This window comes from Tachyglossus aculeatus, chromosome 26 (genome assembly GCF_015852505.1).
Source record: "Tachyglossus aculeatus isolate mTacAcu1 chromosome 26, mTacAcu1.pri, whole genome shotgun sequence".
In the NCBI taxonomy this organism is placed as follows: domain Eukaryota; kingdom Metazoa; phylum Chordata; class Mammalia; order Monotremata; family Tachyglossidae; genus Tachyglossus; species Tachyglossus aculeatus.
In genome coordinates, this window is record NC_052091.1 from 17,736,643 (window position 1) to 17,761,893 (window position 25,251).

General features: G+C 45.8%; 1 protein-coding gene across 1 annotated transcript in view; it reads right to left on the minus strand.

Annotated features, from left to right (window-relative positions):
- Nucleotides 1-15,645: 15,645 nt before the first annotated feature.
- Nucleotides 15,646-25,251, minus strand: part of SLC30A4 (solute carrier family 30 member 4) — a 43,311-nt gene continuing 33,705 nt past the window's right edge. The window contains exons 5-7 of the mRNA XM_038767244.1: nt 22,802-22,907; nt 18,772-18,906; nt 15,646-15,818 (exon numbers count right to left, since the gene is read on the minus strand). Of these exons, the coding sequence (XP_038623172.1) occupies nt 15,661-15,818; nt 18,772-18,906; nt 22,802-22,907 (399 nt within the window). The 3' untranslated portion in view covers nt 15,646-15,660. The remainder of the gene's footprint in view (nt 15,819-18,771; nt 18,907-22,801; nt 22,908-25,251) is intronic.

Below are 25,251 nucleotides of genomic sequence, written 5' to 3' on the forward strand. Positions count from 1 at the left end.
ACGTACGAGTTTACGGTCTAGAATCAGAGGTGGCACTAATGATAACTAATATTAGCCACCCAACTAATAATGGAGAAGCAGCATGGCCTCGTGGTTGATTGATTAGCCGCCCAACTAATAATGGAGAAGCAGCATGGCCTCGTGGTTGATTGATTAGCCGCCCAACTAATAATGGAGAAGCAGCATGGCTCGTGGTTGATTGATTAGCCGCCCAACTAATAATGGAGAAGCAGCATGGCCTCGTGGTGGATTAGTCGCCCAACTAATAATGGAGAAGCAGCATGGCCTCCTGGTTAATTGATTAGTCGCCCAACTAATAATGGAGAAGCAGCATGGCCTCCTGGTTAATTGATTAGTCGCCCAACTAATAATGGAGAAGCAGCATGGCCTCGTGGCGTGGTTGATTGATTAGCCGCCCAACTAATAATGGAGAAGCAGCATGGCCTTGTGGTTGATTAGCCGCCCAACTAATAATGGAGAAGCAGCATGGCCTCCTGGTTGATTGATTAGCCACCCAACTAATAATGGAGAAGCAGCATGGCCTCGTGATTGATTAGCCACCCAACTAATAATGGACAAGCAGCATGGCCTCGTGGTTGATTGATTAGCCGCCCAACTAATAATGGAGAAGCAGCATGGCCTCGTGGTTGATTGATTAGCTGCCCAACTAATAATGGAGAAGCAGCATGCCCTCGTGGTTGATCAGGTTGTCCCTCAGGGGGCTCACAGTCTTAATCCCCATTTTACAGATGAAGGAACTGAGGTCAAGGGAAGTGAAGTGGCTTGCCCAAAGTCACCCAGCTGACAATTGGTGGAGCTGGGATTCAAACCCATGACCTCTGACTCCAATGCCCGGGCTCTTTCCACTGAGCCATGCTGCTTCTCTAGGCAGGGATCGTTTCTACCAACTGTGCTCTCTCAAGTGCGCAGTATGGGCTCAATACGTAATGCACTTTGGCAGTAAATATAGTTCTGTTTCACCGGAGCCATTTTATATCAATCAATCGTATTTATTGAACGCTTACTGTGTGCAGAGCACTGTACTAAGCGCTTGGGGAATCCAAGTTGGCAACATATAGAGACAGTCCCTACCCAACAGTGGGCTCACCGTCTAGAAGATATATATGGTATATATGCTATTGTTCTGTTTATTAACCTTGGATAACCTATATCTGTTTATATCTTCCTATAGACCAAAGAAGAGAAACTGGCCTGTTTTGTTCCTTGAGCCTGCTGCCCTCTCTCAGTGGAAAGAGCCCGGGCTTTGGAGTCCGAGGTCATGGGTTCGAATCCCGGCTCCGCCAATTGTCAGCTGTGTGGCTTTGGGCAAGTCACTTCACTTCTCTGGGCCTCAGTTCCCTCATCTGGAAAATGGGGGTGAAGACTGGGAGCCCCCCGTGGGGCAACCTGATCACCTTGTAACCTCCCCGGCGCTTAGAACAGTGCTTTGCACATAGTAAATGCTTAATAAATGCTATCATCATTATTATTATTATTAAATAGAAACAAACCAATATTAGGGGTTCCCGTATTTTTTACCCCATAGCAAGATCTTATTCTGTGAAGGCTGCTCTTGTTACCCCTAGTTAGTTTTTCTGTTACCTCCAAAGTGCAAATAAAAGTCCTCGATTGTCCACAGGGAGCCCTGGCTGCAGACAGAAATATCACCCAGAGGGAAAAGGTCACTCCAACCCTTTCTAATAAATGAATAATAATAATAATGGCATTTATTAAGCGCTTACTATGTGCTCCCCCTTTTATTGAGTAAGCGCTCAATAAATACGATTGATGATGATGATGATGCAAAGCACTGTTCTAAGCGCTGGGGAGGTTACAAGGTGATCAGGTTGTCCCACAGGTTGTCACAGTCTTCAATCCCCATTTTCCAGATGAGGTCACTGAGGCCCAGAGAATCAATCAATCAATCGTATTTATTGAGCGCTTACTGTGTGCACAGCACTGTACTAAGCGCTTGGGAAGTACAAGTTGGTAACATATACAGTCCCTACCCAACAGTGGGCTCACGGTCTAGAAGGGGGAGACAGAGAACAAAACCGAACATATTAACAAAATAAAATGAATAGAATATATATGTACAAGTAAAATAAATAGAGTAATAAACATGTACAAACATATATTAGACTGTGAGCCCACTGCTGGGTAGGGACTGTCTCTATATGCTGCCAACTTGTACTTCCCAAGCGCTTAGTACAGTGCTCTGCACACAGTAAGCACTCAATAAATACGATTGATGATGATGATGAAGTGACTTGCCCAAAGTCACTCAGCTGACAATTGGCAGAGCCAGGATTTGAACCCATGACCTCAGACTCCAAAACCCGTGCTCTTTCCGCCGAGCCATGCTGCTTCTCTGATGATGTCAATCAATTAATGGTATTTATTGAGCGCTGGGGAGGTTATAAAATAATATACTCGCTCCTCAACTCCCAACGCATGACTTCCAGCCTACTGCCCGGACAGATCTGAAGACGCGGGGAAAACGCCACATGATACTTGACGCCGTGTGGTTCCATTTAGGATTTAATCGATCACAGGATAAAGCAGGACTTTTTTTTTACCATTTTATAGAAGTCATATAGGAAATTTACCATAAAAAATGCAAATGGAGTACAATATCACGTATACCATTCTATGATTTCTAATTAGGCTGTCGAGTACACCAGTTTCATCAGGTCCTTGTAAAACATACGAGGTGAAAATGACCCATTTAGGGTTGAAGTATGAACAGAAAAATATGTATGAAAATATTCATACATATACATATATATACATACATATTATATATGTATGAATATGTATGAACTGAATATGTATAAGTATGAACAGAAAAATACAGTTTCTCCAAACATGTTGACTTATTTAATGATATACTTACCTTCAGAAACATGAGTTTCCCAAAGCCACCTCCCACTCTCAGTCACAAACAGTGGCATATCCCAGTAGTCCAATTTGATAATGTACGAGAATAAAAAAACACGGCATTTTTTTTAAAAAGTGGTATTAGTCAGTGCATCGGGTTTAATGAGTGCTTACTGTGTGTAAGCGCTGTACTAAGTGCTTGGGAAAGTACAATATAACAATAAGCAGACATATTCATTCATTCAATCATATTGAGCGCTTACTGTGTGCAGAGCACTGTACTAAGCGCTTGGGAAGTACAAGTTGGCAACATATAAGAGACGGTCTCATTCATTCATTCAATCATATTTATTGAGCGTTTACTGTGTGCAGAGCACTGTACTAAGCGCTTGGGAAGTACAAGTTGGCAACATATCGAGACGGTCCCTACCCAACAGTGGGCTCGAGTTTTCAGTCTAGTTAAGCGCTTTTTTTAAAATGGCATTTATTAATCAATCAATCGTATTTATTGAGCGCTTACTGTGTGCAAAGCACTGTACTAAGCACTTGGGAAGTCCAAGTTGGCAACATATAGAGACAGTCCCTACCCAACAGTGGGCTCGAGTTTTCAGTCTAGTTAAGTGCTTTTTCTAAAATGGCATTTATTAATCAATCAATTGTATTTATTGAGCGCTTACTGTGTGCAGAGCACTGTATTAAGCGCTTGGGAAGTACAAGTTGGCAACATATAGAGACGGTCCCTGCCCAACAGTGGTCTCACAGTCTAGAAGACTTTATTAAGCACTTACTATGTGCAAAGCACTGTTCTAAGCGCTGGGGAGGTTACAAGGTGATCAGGTTGTCCCACGCGGGGCTCACAGTCTTCATCCCCATTTAACAGATGAGGGAACTGAGGCATAGGGAAGTGAAGAGACTTGCCCAAAGTCACACAGCTGACAAGTGGTGGAGCCGGGATTTGAACCCATGACCTCTGACTCCAAAGCCCGGGCTCTTTCCACTGAGCCACGCTGCTTCTATGTATCAGGCACCATACTAAGCGCTGGGGTAGATAAAAGCCAACCAGGTTGGACACGGTCCCTGTCCCACATGGGGCTCACAGTCTTAATCCCCATTTTACAGATGAGGGAATTGAGGGCCAGAGAAGTGAAGTGACTTGCTCAAGGTCACACTTCGGATGCTCTGCCCAAATAATAATAATAAAGGCATTTATTAAGCGTTTACTATGTGCAAAACACTGTTCTAAGCACTGGGGAGATTACAAGGTGATCAGGTTGCCCCACAGGGGGGCTCACAGTTTTAATCCCCATTTTACAGCTGAGGTCAGTGAGGCCCAGAGAAGTGAAGCGACTTGCCCAAAGTCACACGGCTGACAGTTGGCGGAGCCGGGATTTGAACCCATGACCTTTGACTCCAAAGCCCGGGCTCTTTCCACTGAGCCATGTGTTGCGTCTCCAAATTGGGTGAGATGGTTATAGGTTGTCCAGAACAGCTCACCATCACTCATACCATATTCCTTCACACCCTTGAGATCCGTAATGAAGTCCTCTCACACTCTCCAAGCGATGAAACCCCGGTTTTTCACTTTTCCTCTGAATTATTTCCCCTGGCACTTTTAAACGTTTCTAGCGGTCACCTTTGGTTCCTCTAAGTTGTCCATACCGCACTTCAGCTTTGGGGTCCCCCAGAGAACTATATTCTGAGAGAGATAATAATAATAATAATAATAGTAATGGCATTTGTTAAGCGCTTACTATGTGCAAAGCACTGTTCTAAGTGCTGGGGGGGGAACGACATAAGGTGACGAAGTGTCGTCAAAACCGGAACTCCCAAACCTTTTCGGATGATGAGCCCACTGAGTCTTCTAGACTGTGAGCCCGCTGTTGGGTAGGGACCGTCTCTATATGTTGCCAACTTGGACTTCCCAAGCGCTTAGTACAGTGCTCCGCACACAGTAAGCGCTCAATAAATACGATTGATTGATTGATTGATTCCTCTCCCCCTTGTCCCCCTCTCCATCCCCCCGTCTTACCTCCTTCCCTTCCCCACAGCACCTGTATATATGTAAATATGTTTGTACATATTTATTACTCTTTATTTATTTATTTTACTTGTACATATCTATTCTATTTATTTCATTTTGTTAATATGTTTGGTTTTGTTCTCCGTCTCCCCCTTCTAGACTGTGAGACCACTGTTGGGTAGGGACTGTCTCTATATGTTGCCAACTTGGACTTCCCAAGTGCTTAGTACAGTGCTCTGCACACAGTAAGCACTCAATAAATATGATTGATTGATTGATTGATTGACGGTTAGACACCCCCCCCCCCGAGCTGGCCACACTGAAGATGACTCACATGGATGCCCCAAATATTGGCCGACTGATCTTCAAACACTGTGAAATACTCAGTTTTTTCAAAGAAGCTAGTGGAAAGAACACGGGCTTCGGAGTCGGAGGACGTGGGTTCTAATCCCGGCTCCGCCACTTGCTTGCTGTGTGACCTGGGTCAAGTCACTTTCATTCACTCATTCACTCAATTGTATTTCTTGAGCGCTTACTGTGTGCAGAGCACTGTACTGAGCGTTTGGGAAGTACAAGTCGGCAACATCTAGAGACGGTCCTTACCCAGCAACGGGCTCACAGTCTAGAAGGGGGAGACACACAACAAAACAAAACATGGAGACAGGTGTCAAAATCGTCAGAACAAATAGAATTAAAGCTAGATGCACATCATTAACAAAATAAAAAGGATAGTAAATATGTACTAAACGTCTTCCAATGGCTGTTAACGCTGTCCAGATATTTCCTAACATAGTGTTGTGCTGGACCAGCCAAGAAGGACAACCTGATCACCTTGTAACCTCCCCAGCGCTTAGAACAGTGCTTTGCACATAGTAAGCGCTTAATAAATGCCATTATTATTATTATTATTATTATTAAAAAGTCTCAATTGAATTTTCAACACAGTCTTATAGATGTCCACTTGACTTCTCTGGGCCTCGGTTTCCCCAACTGCAAAACGGGGATTCGATACCTGTTCTCCTTCCTGTTTAGACCGTGAGGCTGTTTATGACCTACTGGACCTGTCCGGACCCCAGCGTTTAGAACAATGTTTGACACATAGTAAGCGATTAACAAATACCGTAAAAAATAGAATATTGTAGAATTGGGGCCCCCAAGGGATTACACACGTGGCTCCTAGCTCTCGTCTTGTCCTCTCCCAAGTGCTTAGTATAGTATAGTATTATAGTATGGTATATAGTATATATATATATAATATATATAGTATAGTATTGAGTGCACATAGTAAGCACTCAATTAATACCATTGATTGATTGATTACATCAGGATTGATCTGCAGCAAGGTTTTGAAAGTCTTTTTTCAGGGGTACATTAAGCTCGCTAAGAACTGTCCAAAAAAGACCACAACTTCAATTCACCAGCCCATTTTGGCTGTGGTTTAACACGACACCCAAGACAGTGTACATGATTAATCTCATTACAGAATCAGCCTGAGATTCAGCCTTGCCTAGTGGAAAGACCACGGGCCTGGAAACCAGAGGACCCGGGTTCTAATCCTGGGCTCCACCGCCGCGTGACCTTGGGTGAGTCACTTGATTTCTCTAGGTCTCGGTTACATCACCTGTAAAATGGGGATGAGGACAGTGAGCCCCATGCGGGACCCGGACTGCGTGCAACCTGATGAGCTTAGTACGGTGACAGGCACCTAGTAAACGCTTAACAAAAACCATTAAAAAAAACACAAAATGGAAAGAAAACCTTTTCCTCCAAGTCCAGCCCGCATCAGCGTTTGAGGTTTTAGATAGGAAGTGAGAATCGAGGGCAAAACGGGGCATTCTTTTCCCAAGATGAATTGCACTGGTGTTCCTGGCCTGAATTATGGGCACGACTCATACTTCTTCTCATTTGAAAGAGATATTCCGCAGTTATCGGGAACGGTTTGTTGAGAGCAGGTACGCAGACGAAGTAGCAGAGAAAACCTGGCCAAAGTCGCGTCCGTATCTCCACGGTGAGAGATAAGCAATGCCGTGGGCGGTAAATTCAGCTCTTTTTCCCCAAGCAGCCAAACCCAAAGTTGGTTTAGCCTCTGACTTTCTTGGTTTGACCTAAATGCACAGGGGACCCCGTTGAAAACAAAGTTTATTCGATTTGATTCGTCTGATATTTGCTAAGGGCTTACTATGTATCAAGCAAAATAAATACGATTGATTGACTGATTGTTCTAAGCGCTGGGGTCGATACAGGTTTATCAGGTTGGACACAGTCCCACATGAGGCTCACAGTCTACAGAAGAGGGAATACGATTTAATCCCCATTTTAGAGTTGAAGAAACTGAGGCCCAGAGAAGTGAAGTGACCTGCCCGAGGTCACACAGCAGACGCACGGCAGAGCCGGGATTCGAACCCAGGTCCTCTGATTCCCAAGCCTCTTTCCACTAGGTCACGCCGCTTTTCAGCAACAGAGTCCACCGACTCTGTTACATTGTACTCTTCTAAGTGTTTAGTACAGCACTTTACACAGTAAGTGCTCATTAAACATGACAAATCGATTGAGTTAGTCTCCAGTTCTCGACAAATCCCGATTTCCTCGTTAGCTTTTGCCAAAAAGCCCCCTCTGCACCCAGGCCCATCAATTCCGCTAATTCTGCCGATTCTGAGAATCATCTCTGAGCCTCAGTTTCCTCAAATGCAAAATGGAGATACCTGTTCTCCCGCCTACTTAGACCGTGAGCCCCATATAATAAGAATAATAATAATGGTATTTGTTAAGTGCTTGGAGGCCTTCCCAGACTGAGCCTCTTCCTTCCTCTCCCCCTCGTCCCCCTCTCCATCCCCCCCATCTTACCTTCCCCACAGCACCTGTATATATGTATATATGTTTGTACATATTTATTACTCTATTTATTTTACTTGTACATATCTATTCTATTTATTTTATTGTGTTAGTATGTTTGGTTTTGTTCTCTGTCTCCCCCTTTTAGACTGTCAGCCCACGGTTGGGTAGGGACTGTCTCTATATGTTGCCAACTTGTACTTCCCAAGCGCTTAGTACAGTGCTCTGCACACAGTAAGTGCTCAATAAATACGATTGATTGATTGATTACTATGTGCCAAGCACCGTTCTAAACGCTGGACAGGGACTGGGTCTAAAACCCAGCGCTTAGAACAGCGTTTGATTCATAGTAAGTACTTAAATACCGTTTAAAAAAAGTGTCACATTAAGGTGCATAGCTCACAACGCAGACGCCTAGAACTAGAACAGCCTCATCCTCTAGGTTGTAAGCAGACCATTTAAAAAAAATTCTCATCATCATCATCATCAGCATCAATCGTATTTATTGAGCGCTTACTATGTGCAGAGCACTGTACTAAGCGCTTGGGAAGTACAAATGAGACACTTCCCAGTTGAAGTGTCACATTAAGGTGCCATAACTCACAATGCAGACGCCTCGAGCTAGAACAGCCTCATCCCCTAGATTGTAAGCTCCTGGCGGGCAGGGAACGTGTCTGCTGTCATATTGTCCTCCTCCAATAATAATAATAATAATAATGGCATTTATTAAGCGCTTACTATGTGCAAAGCACTGTTCTAAGCGCTGGGGAGGTTACAAGGTGATCACGGGGGGTTCACAATTTTAATCCCCATTTTACAGATGAGGTAACTGAGGCCCAGAGAAGTGAAGTGACCTGCCCAAAGTCACCCAGCTGGCAGTTGGCGGAGCCGGGATTTGAACCCATGACCTCCGACTCCAAAGCCTGGGCTCTTTCCACTGAGCCACGCTGCTTCTCTCCAAGCTCTTAGTAAGGTGCTCTGCGCACAGTAAATGCTCAATAAATACCACTCGTTGAGGGATCGGGATACTTCAGCCAAGAAAGACGGAGTCCACGTGATAGCTCTTTTAGACTGTGAGCCCACTGTTGGGTAGGGACCGTCTCTATATGTTGCCAATTTGTACTTCCCAAGCGCTTAGTACAGTGCTCTGCACATAGTAAGCGCTCAATAAATACGATTGATGATGACGATGATGATGAGTAGGTGTTAGACGCTGGGATTAACTCCCAAGATAATACTGTGAGCCCACTGTTGGGTAGGGACCGTCTCTATATGTTGCCAATTTGTACTTCCCAAGCGCTTAGTACAGTGCTCTGCACATAGTAAGCACTCAATAAATACGGTTGATGATGATGATGATAGTAAGCGCTCAATAAATACGATTGATGATGATGATGATGATAGCCTCCCGCCCCAGACCACGGAGGACCCTCCGTCATCCAACGCTCACGAGTCGGCGTTCCGGAAAAATCCCTACTTGATGGTGACGGGGAAGTGGTTTTCCAGGGCCCGTCGCCTGGGCCGGCGGAGTTCAGGAGTGTCGGTTCTCCCTTTTACCTACCCTAGTTACACAAACATCTCTGATTTGAAACTCTGAGGAGACATGTTGGTGGCAAACTCCATATTCAGCCAGACTTAGCGAAGACTTACCGCGTCACGTACGGCGCTGTACTAAACGCTTGGGAGAGTACGCTGTAAAAACATAACAGACGTGTTCCCTCCTTCTCGTCTGGGAGCCCGTTGTCGGGTGGGGATTGTCTATCTGTTGCCGAATTGGACCTTCCAAGAGTGCTCTGCACACAGTAAGCGCTCAATAAATACGACTGACTGACTGAATGAATCATCATCATCATCAATCGCATTTATTGAGCGCTTACCGTGTGCAGAGCACTGCACTAAGCGCTTGGGAAGTACAAATTGGCAACATATAGAGACAGTCCCTACCCAACGGTGGGCTCACAGTCTAAAAGGGGATTGTGGACTGATTCTGTTCCTCTGATTTAAAAACAGAACATTTTACCTTCCCTTGAACCTGCTTTGAAAGTTTCCTTCCATGACTTATTTATTTTACTTGTACACATCTATTCGATTTATTTTATTTTGTTGGCATGTTTGGTTTTGTTCTCTGTCTCCCCCTTTTAGATCGTGAGCCCGCTGTTGGGTGCTCTGCGCACAGTAAGCGCTCAATAAATACGACTGGATGAATGAATGAATGCTCTGCACGCAGTAAGCGCTCAATAAGTACGACTGAATGAAAGTCCACATCGAGCTTGCGGTGTAGACGGGGAGGGAGAAGTTGTTTTCTCCTTAGAAAATAGACTAGAAAATAGATACGGGGCAGGTACATGGGCGTTGGCTCTGCAAAGTGATATCTTCACTTATATCTTATGTCGCCAACTTGTACTTCCCAAGCGCTTAGTACAGTGCTCTGCACACAGTAAGTGCTCAATAAATATGATTGATTGATTGAACACAGTAAGCGCTCAATAAATACAACTGATTGATTGATCTTCAGAGAGGAGCTGAACAATGGAAGGTTTAGCGATACACGCTCCACATTGGTAATAAGAATAACAGCAATATTCCCTGCGAGATTCGTTAAGCGTTTACTATTTGCCAAGCACTGTACTAAGTGCTGAGGTAGATACTGGACGATCAGGTCCTACACGAGGCTCAAAGAGTAAGTAGGAGGGAGAACAGGGACTGAAATCCCCATTTTGCAGGTGAAGAAACTGAGAACCAAAGAAATGAAGTGACTTGCCCAGGGTCGCCGCAGCAGGTGATCCCGGCGGAGTCTATTTTGTCGCTGATGTGCAAAAGCGTGGCTCAGTGGAAAGAGCCCGGGCTTGGGAGTCGGAGGTCACGGGTTCAAATCCTGGCTCCGCCAATTACCTGCTGTGTGACCTTGGGCAAGTCACTTCACTTCTCTGTGCCTCAGTTCCTTCGTCTGTAAAACGGGGGTTAAGACTGTGAGCCCCCTGTGGGACAACCTGATCACCTTGTAACCTCCGCAGCGCTTAGAACAGTGCTTTGCACATAGTAAGTGCTTAATAAATGCCATTATTATTATTATTATCATTATTATATAGCTTTAATTCTATTTGTTCTGACCATTTTGACACCTGTCTCCATGTTTTGTCTGCATCCCCCTTCTAGACTGTGAGCCCAATGTTGGGTAGGGACCGTCTCTAGATGTTCCCAAGCGCTTAGTACAGTGCTCTGCACACAGTAAGCGCTCAATAAATACGATGGAATGAATGAATAAACCCAGACCTGTGCTCCTACCACTAGGCCACACCGCTTCCCATTGTTCTAATCATCTACTCATTGTTCTAATTAAAGAAGCAGCGTGGCTCAGTGGAAAGAGTCCAGGCTTTGGAGCCAGAGGTCATGGGTTCAAATCCTGGCTCCGCCACTTGTCAGCTGTGTGACTTTGGGCAAGCCACTTCACTTCTCTGGGCCTCAGTTCCCTCATCTGAAAAAATGGGGATTAAGATTGTGAGCCCCACGTGGGACAACCTGATCACCTTGTAACCTCCCCAGCGCTTAGAGCAGTGCTTTGCACATAGTAAGCGCTTAATAAATGCCATCATCATCATCATCATCATCATCCCAGCTCTTTGCTGAGCCTTTCTGTCTACCTTCGTTGGTTGTCTTTACATCTGTGAGGGGAAGTGGAGCTCCACAGGGCTTCCCTTTCATTCAATCGTATTTATTGAGCGCTTACTGTGTGCAGAGCACTGTACTAAGCGCTTGGGAAGTACAAGTTGGCAACCAGTGGTGGTCACTCTGCTGTGGCATGAGAAGCACTGAGGCCTGGTGGATAGAGCCCAGGCCTGGGAGTTAGAAGGACTTGGATTTTTTTTTTGTATTTGTTAAGCGCTAACTACGTGCAAAGCACTGTTCTAAGCGCTGGGGAGGTTACAAGGGGATCAGGTTGTCCCACGGGGAGGGCTCACAGAAGCAGCGTGGCTCAGTGGAAAGAGCCTCGACTTTGGAGTCAGAGGTCATGGGTTCAAATCCCGGCTCCGCCACTTGTCAGCTGTGTGACTTTGGAGTCAGAGGTCATGGGTTCAAATCCCGGCTCCGCCACTTGTCAGCTGTGTGACTTTGGGCAAGTTACTTCACTTCTCTGGGCCTCAGTTCCCTCATCTGGAAAGAGCCCGGGCTTTGGAGTCAGAGGTCCTGGGTTCAAATCCGTACTCCGCCACTCGTCAGCTGGGTGACCTTGGGCAACTCACTTCACTCCTCTGTGCCCCACTTACCTCATCTGGAAAATGGGGATGAAGACTGTGAGCCCCCTGTGGGACAACCTGATCACCTTGTAAGCTCCCCAGCACTTAGGACAGTGCTTTGCACATATTAGCGCTTAACAAATACCATTATTATTATTATTATTATTATTATTATTATTATTATTATTATTATTATTATTATCCCAAGGAAGCCCCAGCTCAGGGGGTGTTAGTGAAGCCCCAGGCCTAACTGCTCCTGTGAGCCAAAGCTCCACGCCGGTCCCCTGAGCTGTTACATGAGCTTGACTTGAATCAGCAAAACCATGTTTGTCCAGATTTACTATTCTATTTTACTTGTACATATTTACTATTTATTTTGTTAATGATGTGCATATACCCTTAATTCTATTTGTTCTGACGATCTTGACACCTGTCCCCATGTTTTGTTTTGTCACCTGTCTCCCCCTTCTTGACTGTGAACCCTGGGTAGGGACCGTCTCTACAGGTTGCCCACTTCTACTTCCCAAGCGCTTAGTACAGTGCTCTGCACACAGTAAGCGCTCAATAAATACGACTGAATGAATGAATGAATGAATGAAAACCAGAATTTGCAAAGGCACCGGGAGGACACCCTTAGTTTCGGGGTAGCCATCCCGAAGAAAAGGCTCCAAAGTAGAAGAAACCCCTGCTTCTGGTTTGCTGGTGCCGTATTTCCCCCCATCAAACCGATTTCTACGCCCCAATAGGGGCTGTTTGCATAGATGTATCTGACTTCTACTTTCAATCAATCAATCAATCGTATTGATTGAGCGCTTACTGTGTGCAGAGCACTGGACTAAGCGCTTGGGAAGTCCAAGTTGGCAACATATAGAGACGGTCCCTACCCAACAGTGGGCTCACGGTCTAAAAGGAGGAGACGGAGAACAAAACCAAACATACTTTCCAAAAAAATGTCTCCTGGGAAGGGTCCGGAGTGGAGTGGGTGGGTCGGGATAAAACCCGATGTCCTACCTTTCTTCTTAATAATAACAATAATGACATTTCTTAAGCGCTTACTATGTGCAAAGCGCTGTTCTTAGCGCTGGGGAGGTTACAAGGTGATCGGGTGGTCCCACGTGGGGCTCACAATCTCCATCCCCATTTTCCAGATGGGGGGACTGAGGCCCAGAGACGTGAAGTGACTTGCCCAAAGTCACCCAGCTGACAACTGGCGGAGCCGGGATTTGAACCCCCGACCTCTGACTCCAAAGCCCGGGCTCTTCCCACTGAGCCACGCTGCTTTTCATGCGGTCAGAGTCTGACTTGAAATGACTGTGGGGGTCTCAAATTCCTTCCTCTTAAAACCTGGGAGATACTCATTTTGGACAACAAACATGCCCGAAGTCTGTAAACAAGAATAAATTTATTTAGATTCTTTTAAAGATTTAATGATATACAAAATGCTGCTTCTTCTTCCTCAGAGGGGACGGAGTAGAGGGGGATTCTGAGGGACATGCGCCTGGTGCGTAGAGCTCGGGCCCGGGTGTCAGAGGCACTGGGTTCGAATCCTGGCTGGGCCACTTGCCTGCTGCGTGACCTTGGACAAGTCACTTGGCTTCTCTGAGCCTCGGTTCCCTCATTTGGAAAATGGGGATGAAGACTGTGATCCCTACGTGGGACCGTCTGGTATCTGCTCCAGCCTAGTGAGCGCTTGACAAATCTCATAAAAAGTACATCCGTCATCTAGTCCTAGTCATGTCTGTCTTCCCCTTCTAGACTGGAAGCTCACTGTGGGTAGGGAATGTGCCTACCACCTCCCAAGCGCTTAGTACAGTGCTCTGCACACAGTAAGTGCCCAATAAATACCACCGGTTGATCGATTGATTCTCCCCAAATCCTGCGTTTCAGATTTTCCTCTGACTTCACTCTGTCTCGTGAAAGCAGGAGTGTCGTGGCCTGGCAGAGACAGCCCGGGCCTAGGGAGTCGGAGGCCCTGGGTTCGAATCCCGGCTCCGCCACAAGTCACTTGGGGACTGTCTCTATATGTTGCCAACTTGTACTTCCCAAGCGCTTAGTACAGTGCTCTGCACACAGTAAGCGCTCAATAAATACGATTGACTGATTGATCGATTCTCCGTTCCCTCATCTGGAAAACGGGGATTAAGATCGTGAGCCCCACGTAATAATAACAATAATAATGATGGCATTTATTAAGCGCATACTATGTGCAAAGGACTGTTCTAAGCGCTAGGGAGGTTACAAGCTGATCAGGTGGTCCCACAAGGGGCTCACAGTATTAATCCCCATTTTACAGATGAGGGCACTGAGGCCCAGAGAAGTGAAGTCGCACAGTCCAAAGTCACACAGCTGACAGTTAGCGGAGCCGGCATTTGAACTCAGGACCTCCGACTCCAAAGCCCGGGCTCGGTTAGCAGAGCCGGGATTTGAACTCAGGACCTCGGACTCCAAAGCCCGGGCTCTTTCTACGGAGCCACGCCGCTTCTCTGAGACAAGGAATGCGTCCAACCTGATCAGCTTGTCTCCGTCTCCGCCCTTTGTGCAGTGGTCGTCACCTAGTAAGCGTTTAACATGTTCCCAACTTGTACTTCCCAAGCGCTTAGTACAGTGCTCTGCACACAGTAAGTGCTCAATAAATACGATTGATTGATTGATTGAACAGATATCATTTTTTTTTAAAAAAAGAATGCACATTACCACAATGGAAAAGCAACTCAATCGCCGCCATCATTACGGCTTATGTATCAGTTCAGAGGGTTTTGTTCTGCGCAAACCAAACGTCAGTGTTAATATTAAAAAACCTCAGGACACCCGGAAAAAGAGGAGGCTGTTTATAAAACATACGACATTCTCAATTATTACGCGAGAAAACATTCTCTCAAACCCCTTCGTGCTCACGTCTACTCACGATGCCGTTACTTTCCGAGAAGCAGCGTGGCTCAGTGGGAAAAGCCCGGGCTTTGGAGTCAGAGGTCACGGGTTCAAATCCCGGCTCCACCACTTGTCAACTGCGTGACTGTGGGCAAGTCCCTTCACTTCTCCGGGCCTCAGTTCCCTCATCTGGAAAATGGGGATGAAGACCGTGAGCCCCGCGTGGGACAACCTTGTAAATTCCCCGGCGCTTAGGACAGTGCTCTGCACATAGGAAGCGCTTAATAAATGCCATTATTATTATTATTATTCCACGCCGAACAGACCCTTCTACGACAGGTGGACAAACAGGTACAAAGATCGGCCGATTTAGTGGGTGTCGGCTTCTAGGCCGCTCATCACAGACTTCAGTCCTCGGTCGTTTCGATTCCCTATCGATCAGTCGTATTTATCGAGCGCTTACGGTGTGCAGAGCGCTGTACTAAGCGCTTATCCTTGGCGGTAGATTCTCTACCTAGGCGGCTTGCTGAGAGTCTCCTTCGCTTTCCACGAGGCATCTGCGGGATCGCTTCGTCCTGCAGACGGCATCTTGGTAACGTCGTGGTTTGGAGAGGAAAGAATCATCACCATTAAAGGATCGCTGAAGGGCGATGTCAAACGGGGCGTTTGTGCTTTTTTAGGTGAAAACCCGCGCTTTCGGCGACACCGCTCCGAACCCTTGGCCCGTTTCCAGTTGGCGTTTTCTTTTTTTATTGCTTGGGAGTCTTTGACCGCGATTTCCGCGGAGGTGAGGCAGCGGGAGCTCCCCGCCCTCCGGGTACAAAATTAGGCACTGAAGTTGCTCAGACAGTTCGCGCAGGTTTTGTTCCTTTTCGGCCTGTAGCTCTGAAGCTGGACGGAGCACTGGTACATCCCGAATGTGTTCAGCAACAAGTGTCTGACCTTATACTGGACTTCCTCCCACCTGGGAGAACTGCCTGGAGCTGAAACGCCAAAACGGAGAGAGGGGGAAAGTAAAAAAAAAAACCAAGATGCAACGTAAATACCAGCCTTTCGTACAGTGCTCCGCACACCGTAAGCGCCCAATAAATACCGTGGACGGACCGAACGTTCAAAGCGGATTTTCTCATCCCTCTCTCAGCCCCCGTGGCTCAGTGGAAAGAGCCTGGGCTTTGGAGTCGGAGGTCATGGGACTGTCTCTATGTGTTGCCAAGCGCTTAGTACAGTGCTCTGCACATAGCAAGCGCTCAATAAATACGATTGATGATGATGATGATGATGATGAAACCTGGCTAATGCGTGACCTCGGGCGAGCCACTTAACTTCCCCGAGCCTCAGTTCCCTCATCTGGAAAATGGGGATGAAGACTGTGAGCCCCACGTGGGACGGCCTGATCACCTTGTATCCCCCCGCCCAGCGCTTAGAACAGCGCTTTGCACAGAGTAAGCGCTTAATAAATGCCATCATTATTATTATTATTATTATATCTGTAAGCAGCATGGCTCAGTGGGGAAGCAGCGTGGCTCAGTGGAAAGGGCATGGGCTTTGGAGTCAGAGTTCATGGGTTCATATCCCGGTTCCGCCAATTGTCAGCTGTGTGACTTTGGGCAAGTCACTTCTCTGTGCCTCAGTTACCTCATCTGTAAAATGGGGATTAAGACTGTGAGCCCCCCATGGGACAACCTGATCCCCCTGTAACCTCCCCAGTGCTTAGTACAGTGCTTTGCACATAGTAAGTGCTTAATAAATGCCATTATCATCATCATTAATTGGTTTTATTGTCGGCTCCTCCTCTACACTGTAAGCTCCTTGTGGGCACTACTGACTGTTATATCGTACCCAATCAATAATACTTACCGAGCGCTTAATGGGTGCAGATTACTTTACTAAGTGTTTGGGCCAGTACAATTCATTCATTCATTCATTTAATCGTATTTATTGGGCGCTTACTGTGTGCAGAGCACTGTACTAAGCGCTTGGGAAGTCCAAGTCGGCACCATCTAGAGACGGCCCCTACCCAACAGCGGGCTCACAGTCTAGAAGAGGGGAGACGGACAACACAACAAAACATGTGGACGGGTGGCAAGTCATCAGAAACAATCAATCAATTGTATTTATTGAGCGCTTACTGTGTGCAGAGCACTGTACTAAGCGCTTGGGAAGTCCAAGTTGGCAACATCTAGAGACGGTCCCTACCCAACAGTGGGCTCACAGTCTAAAAGGGGGAGACAGAGAACAAAACCAAACATACTAACAAAATAAAATAAATAGAAAAGATATGTACAAGTGAAATAAATAAATAAATAGAATAATAAATCTGTACAAACATATATCCATATATACAGGTGCTGTGGGGAAGAGAAGGAGGTAAGATGGGGGGGATGGAGAGGGGGACGAGGGGGAGAGGAAGGAAGGGATCAGAACAAACTCTACCCCTCCTTCAAAGCCTTACTGAAGAAACATCTCCTACAAGAAGCCCTCCTTTCCTCTTTTCAGTGATTCAAAGTATTTATTGAGCGCTTACTGCGTGCAGAGCGCTGTACTAAGCACTTGGAAAGTGCAATTGAGCAATAAACAGACTATTCCCTTTTACGCCGCCCTTACTTGCTCCCTTAATTCATCCCCCGTTCCAACCCCACGGCATTTCCGTCCATATCTGTAATTTATTTATGTCTATTAAAGTCTTTCTTCCTCTCTAGACGGGAAACTTGATGTGGGCAGGGAATGTGGCTGCTGATTCTTCTAGTGTACTCTCCCAAATGCTTAGAACAGTGCTCTGCACACAGTAAGCACTGACTAAATATCACCATCAATCGTATTTATTGAGCGCTTACTGTGTGCAGAGCACTGTACTAAGCGCTTGGGAAGTCCAAGTTGGCAACATATAGAGACAGTCCCTACCCACCATCATCATCATCATCAATCGTATTTATTGAGCGCTTACTATGTGCAGAGCACTGTACTAAGCGCTTTGGGAGTACAAATTGGCAACACACCAGTGGGCTCACAGTCTAAAAGTGACTGCCTGACTACAAGAGAATCAGCAGACACGTTCCTTGCCCATAACGACCTTACAGTCAAGAACTCTCCGGCGCTCAGTACACTGCTCTGCGCCTGTTAAGTGATAAATACCACTGACTGACCCACGGGAGAGATGATAAAAGAGGGAAAAAGCTAACGGTGACAGTATTCTGCTTATGAAAAATCTCCTATCCGTGGGAATAATAAAAGCAAACTAGAAATCATCCAAATCAACCTTTTCTTTCACAGAAAAATGCACATATTAACCCTTGTCATCATCATCATCAATCGTATTTATTGAGCGCTTACTGTGTGCAGAGCACTGTACTAAGCGCTTGGGAAGTACAAATTGGCAACAAATAGAGACAATCCCTACCCAACGGTGGGCTCACAGTCTAAAAGGGGATTGTGGATTGATTTTGTTCCTCTGATTTAAAAACGAACATTTTACCTCATCTTGAACCTGCTTTGAAAGTTTCCTTCCATTACTTATTTATTTATTTTACTTGTACACATCTATTCCATTTATTTTATTTTGTTAGCATGGTTGGTTTTGTTGTCTGTCTCCCCCTTTTAGACTGGGAGCCCGCTGTTGGGTAGGGACCGTCGCTATATGTTGCCAACTTGGACTTCCCAAGCGTTTAGTACAGTGCTCTGCACACAGTAAGCGCTCAATAAATACGACTGATTACTGATATCCCTTATTATAAATACGACTGATTACTGATATCCCTAATTCCCGAAACGGACACGTCTTTCTACCTAACTAAAAGTAAAATGCTAAGGCTTCTCAGTACCGCTCCACGCCCAACAAAATTCACTCAACTCAGTCAGTCGCATTTATTGAGCGCCTACTGTGTGCAGAGCGCTGTACTGAGTGCTCGGTGTGAAGCGTCACCGCGTCCGATAACTTACTGAGCTGTAGGTGCACGATGGCGGTTGTTTTTCCTGAGGTGAGAGACCAGATATTTAGATCTTCCACTGAATAAACATCTTCGATTTTCATCAAGACTTCTTTGATATGATCTACGTTCAAGTGGCTGGGCGCCCCTAGAATTTCAAAAAGAGTGTCAGCTTTTTATCAACCAATCAATCAATCAATCAATCGTACTTATTGAGCGCTTACTGTGTGCACAGCACTGTACTAAGCGCTTGGGAAGTACAAGTTGGCAACATATAGAGACGGGCCCTACCCAACAGTGGGCTCACAGTCTGTCTCCCCCTCTAGAAAGTAAGCTAGTCAATGGTATTTGTTGAGCGCTTACTACGTGCAGAGCACTGTAGTAAGCGCCTGGAAGAGTCCAGTGCAAGGAATTAGCAGGCACGTTCCCTGTCCATAATAACAGTAAATAATAATGACGGCATGTATTAAGCGCTTACTATGTGCAAAGCACTGTTCTAAGTGCTGGGGAGGTTACAAGGTGATCAGGTTGTCCCACGGAGGGCTCCCAGTCTTAACCCCCATCTTCCAGATGAGGTAACTGAGGCCCAGAGAATCAATCAATCGTATTTATTGAGCGCTTACTATGTGCAGAGCACTGTACTAAGCACTTAGAGAAGTGAAGTGACTGGCCCAAAGTCACCCAGCTGACAAGCGGCGGAGCCGGGATTTGAACCCATGACCACTGACTCCAAAGCCCAGGCTGTTTCCACTGAGCCACGCTGCTTCTGCTTCTCTAATGAGTATTTATTAAGCGCTTACTATGCGCAAAGCACTGTTCTAAGCGCTGGGGAGGTTACAAGGTGATCAGTTTGTCCCACGGGGGGCTCACAGTCTTCATCCCCATTTTACAGATGAGGGAACTGAGGCCCAGAGAAGCGAAGCGCTTAGTACAGTGCTCTGCACACAGTAAGCGCTCAATAAATACGATTGAATGAATGAAGTGACTTGCCCAAAGTCACACAGATGACAAGTGGCGGAGCCGGGATTTGAACCCACGACCTCTGACTCCAAAGCCCGGGCTCTTTCCACTGAGCCACGCTGCTTCTGCTTCTCTAATGAGTATTTATTAAGCGCTTACTATGTGCAAAGCACTGTTCTAAGCGCTGGGGAGGTTACAAGGTGATCAGTTTGTCCCACGGGGGGCTCACAGTCTTCATCCCCATTTTAGAGATGAGGGAACTGAGGCCCAGAGAAGTGAAGCGCTTAGTACGGTGCTCTGCACACAGTAAGCGCTCAATAAATACGATGGAATGAATGAAGTGACTTGCCCAAAGTCACCCAGCTAACAAGTGGCGGAGCCAGGATTTGAACCCATGACCTCTGACTCCAAAGCCTGTGCTCTTCCCACTGAACGACGCTGCTTTTCTAGTTATGGACAGGGAACGTGTCTACTAGTTCTCTTGTACTGGACTCTTCCAAGCGCTTAGTACAGTGCTCTGCACATAGTAAGCGCTCAATAAATACCATTGATTGATTATATTAATGTATATCTCCCCCACTACACTGAACGCTCATTATGGACAGGGAACGTGTCTGCTGATTCTCTTGCACTGGCTTCTTCCAAGCGCTTACTACAGTGCTCTGCACACAGTAAGCGCTCAATAAATACCATTGATTGATTATATTAATGTATATCTCCCCCGCTAAACTGTACGCTCAAGATGGGCAGGGAACGAGTCTGCTAATTCTCGTTGGCTAGAGAAGCAGTGTGGCTCAGTGGAAAGAGCACAGGGTTTGGAGTCAGAGGTCATGGGTTCAAATCCCGGTTCCGCCAATTGCCAGCTGTGTGACTTTGGGCAAGTCACTTCAATTCTCTGGGCCTCAGTTACCTCATCTGTAAAACGGGGATTAAGACTGTGAGCCCCCCGTGGGACAACCTGATCACCTTGTAACCTCTCCAGCGCTTAGAACAGTGCTTTGCACATAGTAAGCGCTTAATAAATGCTATCATAATTATTATTATTATTATTATTGCACTGGACTTTTCCAAGTGCTTACTACAGTGCTCTGCACATAGTAAGTGCTCAAGAAATACCACTGATTGATTGACATCATCAGAGAAGCAGCATGGCTCAGTGGAAAGAGCCCGGGCTTTGGAGTCAGAGGTCATGGGTTCAAATCCCGCCTCTGCCCCTTGTCAGCTGGGTGACTTTGGGCAAGTCACTCCACTTCTCTGGGCCTCAGTGACCTCATCTGTAAAATGGGGATTAAGACTGTGAGCCCCACATGGGACAACCCGATCACCTTGTAACCTCCCCAGTGCTTAGAACAGTGCTTTGCACATAGTAAGCGCTTAATAAATGCCATCATCATCATTATTATTATTATTTCACTGGACTCTTCCAAGTGCTTACTACAGTGCTCTGCACATAATAAGCACTCAATAAATACCATTGACTGATTGACATCATTGACCCCAGTTGATTTACACTTACCACAAATTCTTTATTGAATTTAAAAACTCTTCCATTCCACCCCCTCAGCGAGGCACATAATAATAATAATAATAATAATAATAATAATAATAATAATAATAATGGCATTTATTAAGCACTTACTATGTGCAAAGCACTGTTCTAAGCGCTGGGGAGGTTACAAAGTGATCAGGTGGTCCCACGGGGGGGGGCTCACAGTTTGAATCCCCATTTTACAGATGAGGTGACTGAGGCCCAGAGTAGTGAGGTGACTTGCCCAAAGTCACACAGCCGACAATTGGCAGGGCCGGGATTCGAACCCATGACCTCTGACTCCAAAGCCCGGGCTCTTTCCACTGAGCCATGCTGCTTCTCTGCAATAATGATATTATTAAGCGCTTACTATGTGCAAAGCACTGTTCTAAGCGCTATTTAGACTGTGAGCCCACTGTTGGGTAGGGACTGTCTCTATCTGTTGCCAACTTGTACTTCCCAAGCGCTTAGTACAGTGCTCTGCACACAGTAAGCGCTCAATAAATACGATTGATTGATTGATTACATAGCGAACATTACAATCCGACCCTTTAAAACTAAAAAATGCTTATTTCGCCCAAAGGCCGAATGCCAAACATCCAGTTTTTTTTTCTCCCCCCTTTGAAGTCCACCAAAGGAACGGGAAGAAGAATTTAAAATCTCTAGAATACCGGTCCTGCGAGATTCCTTTGAAAACCTTTCCAATTTCTCCCCCGGTCAGTGGGGGCAACGAGGGAGATGACAGGAGAACCCGCTCTCGGAAAATTAGTAGTTTCGGGGATCGGGGCTGCGCTGCCGATCGTTCAGCAATCCGAGAGGGAGCTCTGAAACCGACCGCGGAAAACCTGAGGATTCAGGCCGCAGGAAAAAAAATAAAAAATGATGGTATTTGTTAAGCGCTTACTATGTGCAAAGCACTGTTCTAAGCGCTGTTCACGATCCAGCACGTGATTACCTTTGAAACCACCAGACCTGAGCAACGTTAAGGGCTCGGACTTGTCCACTTCCAGGCATTTCCCTCCTCTCGACTATCAATCAATCAATCGATCGTATTTATTGAGCGCTTACTGTGTGCACAGCACTGTACTAAGCGCTTGGGAAGTCCAAGTTGGCAACATATAGAGACGGTCCCTACCCAACAGCGGGCTCACAGTCTAGAAGGGGGAGACAGAGAACAAAACAAAACATATTATCATCATCTGTAAAATAAATAGAATAGATAGTGCAAGTAAAATAAATACATTTATATATATATATAAATAAATTACTATGTAAAATATAATATATATAATATATAAATTTCTATGTTCAAATCAATCAATCGTATTTATTGAGCACTTACTGTGTGCAGAGCACTGTACTAAGAACAGTGCTTTGCACATAGTAAGCGCTTAACAAATACCATTATTATTATTATTATTGCTGTATTGTTCTTTCCCAAGACCTAAGTATAGTGCTCTGCACACAGTAAGCGCTTAATAAATATGACTGAATGGGCTCCCAGGTGACAGGGATAAAAACGGAGGTAAAGCAATCACCTTTCCACAGTTCTTACCTTCCAGTATAATTACTACAGTGTCCCATATGATTCGCAGTGTCGTAAACGCCACAAGTACTGAGAATATATAAGTGCAGATAGGGTCCGCAATCTTGTATTCTGGCTAAAAGGAAACAGATAAAGTTTTTTTGATTTTTTTTTTTAAATGGGACAGAAACAGAACGTTTGGTAGAGACAAACACTTAAAAGACATGAAAAATGAATATGAGATTTCCTCTCCGGTATCTCCAGGAAGCTGTAATTAAGGGAAGAGATCTATATTGAGATATATACTTATCAAAATTTGCCATATCACCCAATCAGAGGCCTGGAGGACCCTTTGAGAGGTCATCTAGTACACTCCCCTGCCTTCAGGAAAAGCTACATTCAAACCATCCCAGAAACACAACACTGGAACCTTATTTTAAAGCTCTCCAAAGGTGCTTTCATTGTTTTCTTTGCTGATGCTCCAATAATTATTGCGGTGTTTGTTAAGTGCTTGCTGTGTACTAAGCACTAGGATAGATACAAGCTAATCAGGTTGGACACAGTTCCTGTCCTTCAACCTTAAATCCCCGTTTTCCAGATGAGGTCACTGAGGTCCAGTAAAGTGACTTTCCCAAGGTCACGCAGCAGGACACAGTTCCTGTCCTTCAACCTTAAATCCCCATTTTCCAGATGAGGTCACTGAGGCCCAGTAAAGTGACTTTCCCAAGGTCACGCAGCAGACAATTTGCGGGCAGGATTAGAACCCAGGTTCTCTGACTCCCATGCACTTCAGTGTGTTTCCACCCAACCAAAAATCTTCCTAATGACTTCAATCTTGTACAAGCTTGACACACAGTAAGTGCTGAACAAACACCACGGTTATTAATTTTTATCACTTTCTATCAAATATTTCCTATGAAATATCCCTCATAATTTTTTTTTCGGGGGGGGGGGGCTGTTTGTTTTTTAAAAAACAGTATTTGTTAAACACTTATTCTCAACCACTGTCCTAAGCAGTGAAGTGCGATACAAGGTTATCAGGTTGGACGCGGTCCTTGTCCCAAATGGGGCTCACACTCTAAGTAGGAGGGAGTAGGGATTTAATCACCATTTTACAGTTGAGAAAACTGAGGCCCAGAGAGGTGAAGTAACTTGCCCAAGGTCACAGAGCAAGCAACTGGCAGAGTCGGGTTTGGAACCTCTCAGGCTCACACTTTTTCCACTAATAATAATAATAATAATAATAATGGTGGTATTTGTTAAGCGCTTACTATGTGCAAAGCACTGCTCTAAGCGCTGGGGAGATTACAAGGTGATCAGGTTGTCCCACGGGGGGCTCACAGTTTTAATCCTCATTTTACAGCTGAGGGAACTGAGGCACAGAGAAGTGAAGTGACTTGCCCAAAGTCACACGGCTGACAGTCGGCGGAGCCGGGATTTGAACCCATGACCTGTGACTCCAAAGCCCGGGCTCTTTCCACTGAGCCACGTGTTGCTTCCCCAAAATGGGTGAGCTCACCATCACTCATACCATATTCCTTCACACCCTTGAGGTCCGTAATTAAGTCCTCTCACACCCTCCAAGCAATGAAATCCCGGTTTTTCATCTTTCCTCTGAATTATTTCCCCTGTCACTTTTAAACGTTTCTAGCGGTCACCTTTGGTTCCTCTAAGTTGTCCATACCACACTTCAGCTTTGGGGTCCCCCAGAGAACTCTGTTCTCAGAGATAATAATAATAATAATAATAATAATAATAATAATAATAATAATAATAATGGCATTTGTTAAGCGCTTACTATGTGCAAAGCACTGTTCTAAGCGCTGGGGGGGACATAAGGTGATCAGATTGTACCACATGGCAGTCTTAATCCCCATCTGTAAAATTAAGATTGTGAGCCCCCCGTGGGACAACCTGATCTCCTTGTACCCTCCCCGGCGCTTAGAACAGTGCTTTGCACATAGTAAGCGCTTAATAAATGCCGTCATTATCAATCCCCATTTGACAGATGAGGTCACTGAGGCCCAGAGAAGTGAAGTGACTTCTCCAAAGTCACCCAGCTGACAAGTGGCGGAGCCGGGATTATCACCCGTGACCTCTGACTCCCAAGCGTGGGCTCTTTCCACTGAGCCACGCCGCTTCCGTGCCGATTATAAGGCGGGGCGGACTTCCGTCAGGAGAAGCGGCACGGACTACCGAGCCTGGGAGTCAGAAGGACCCGAGTTCCAATCCTGACTCCGCCACTTGCTTGCTGTGCGGCCCCGGGCAAGTCACTTCACTTCTCTGGGCCTCGGTGACCTCATCTGGAAAATGGGGATTAAAACTGTCGAGCCCAGCGTGGGGCAGGGACTGCGTCCAACCTGATCATCCTTGTATCCGACTGAGCGCTTCGTTCAGTGCCTGGCACGTCGGAAGCGTCTAATAAATACCATAAAAAATGGTTTGGTTTCTATATACTTTGAGGATCTATCCTTGAGAAG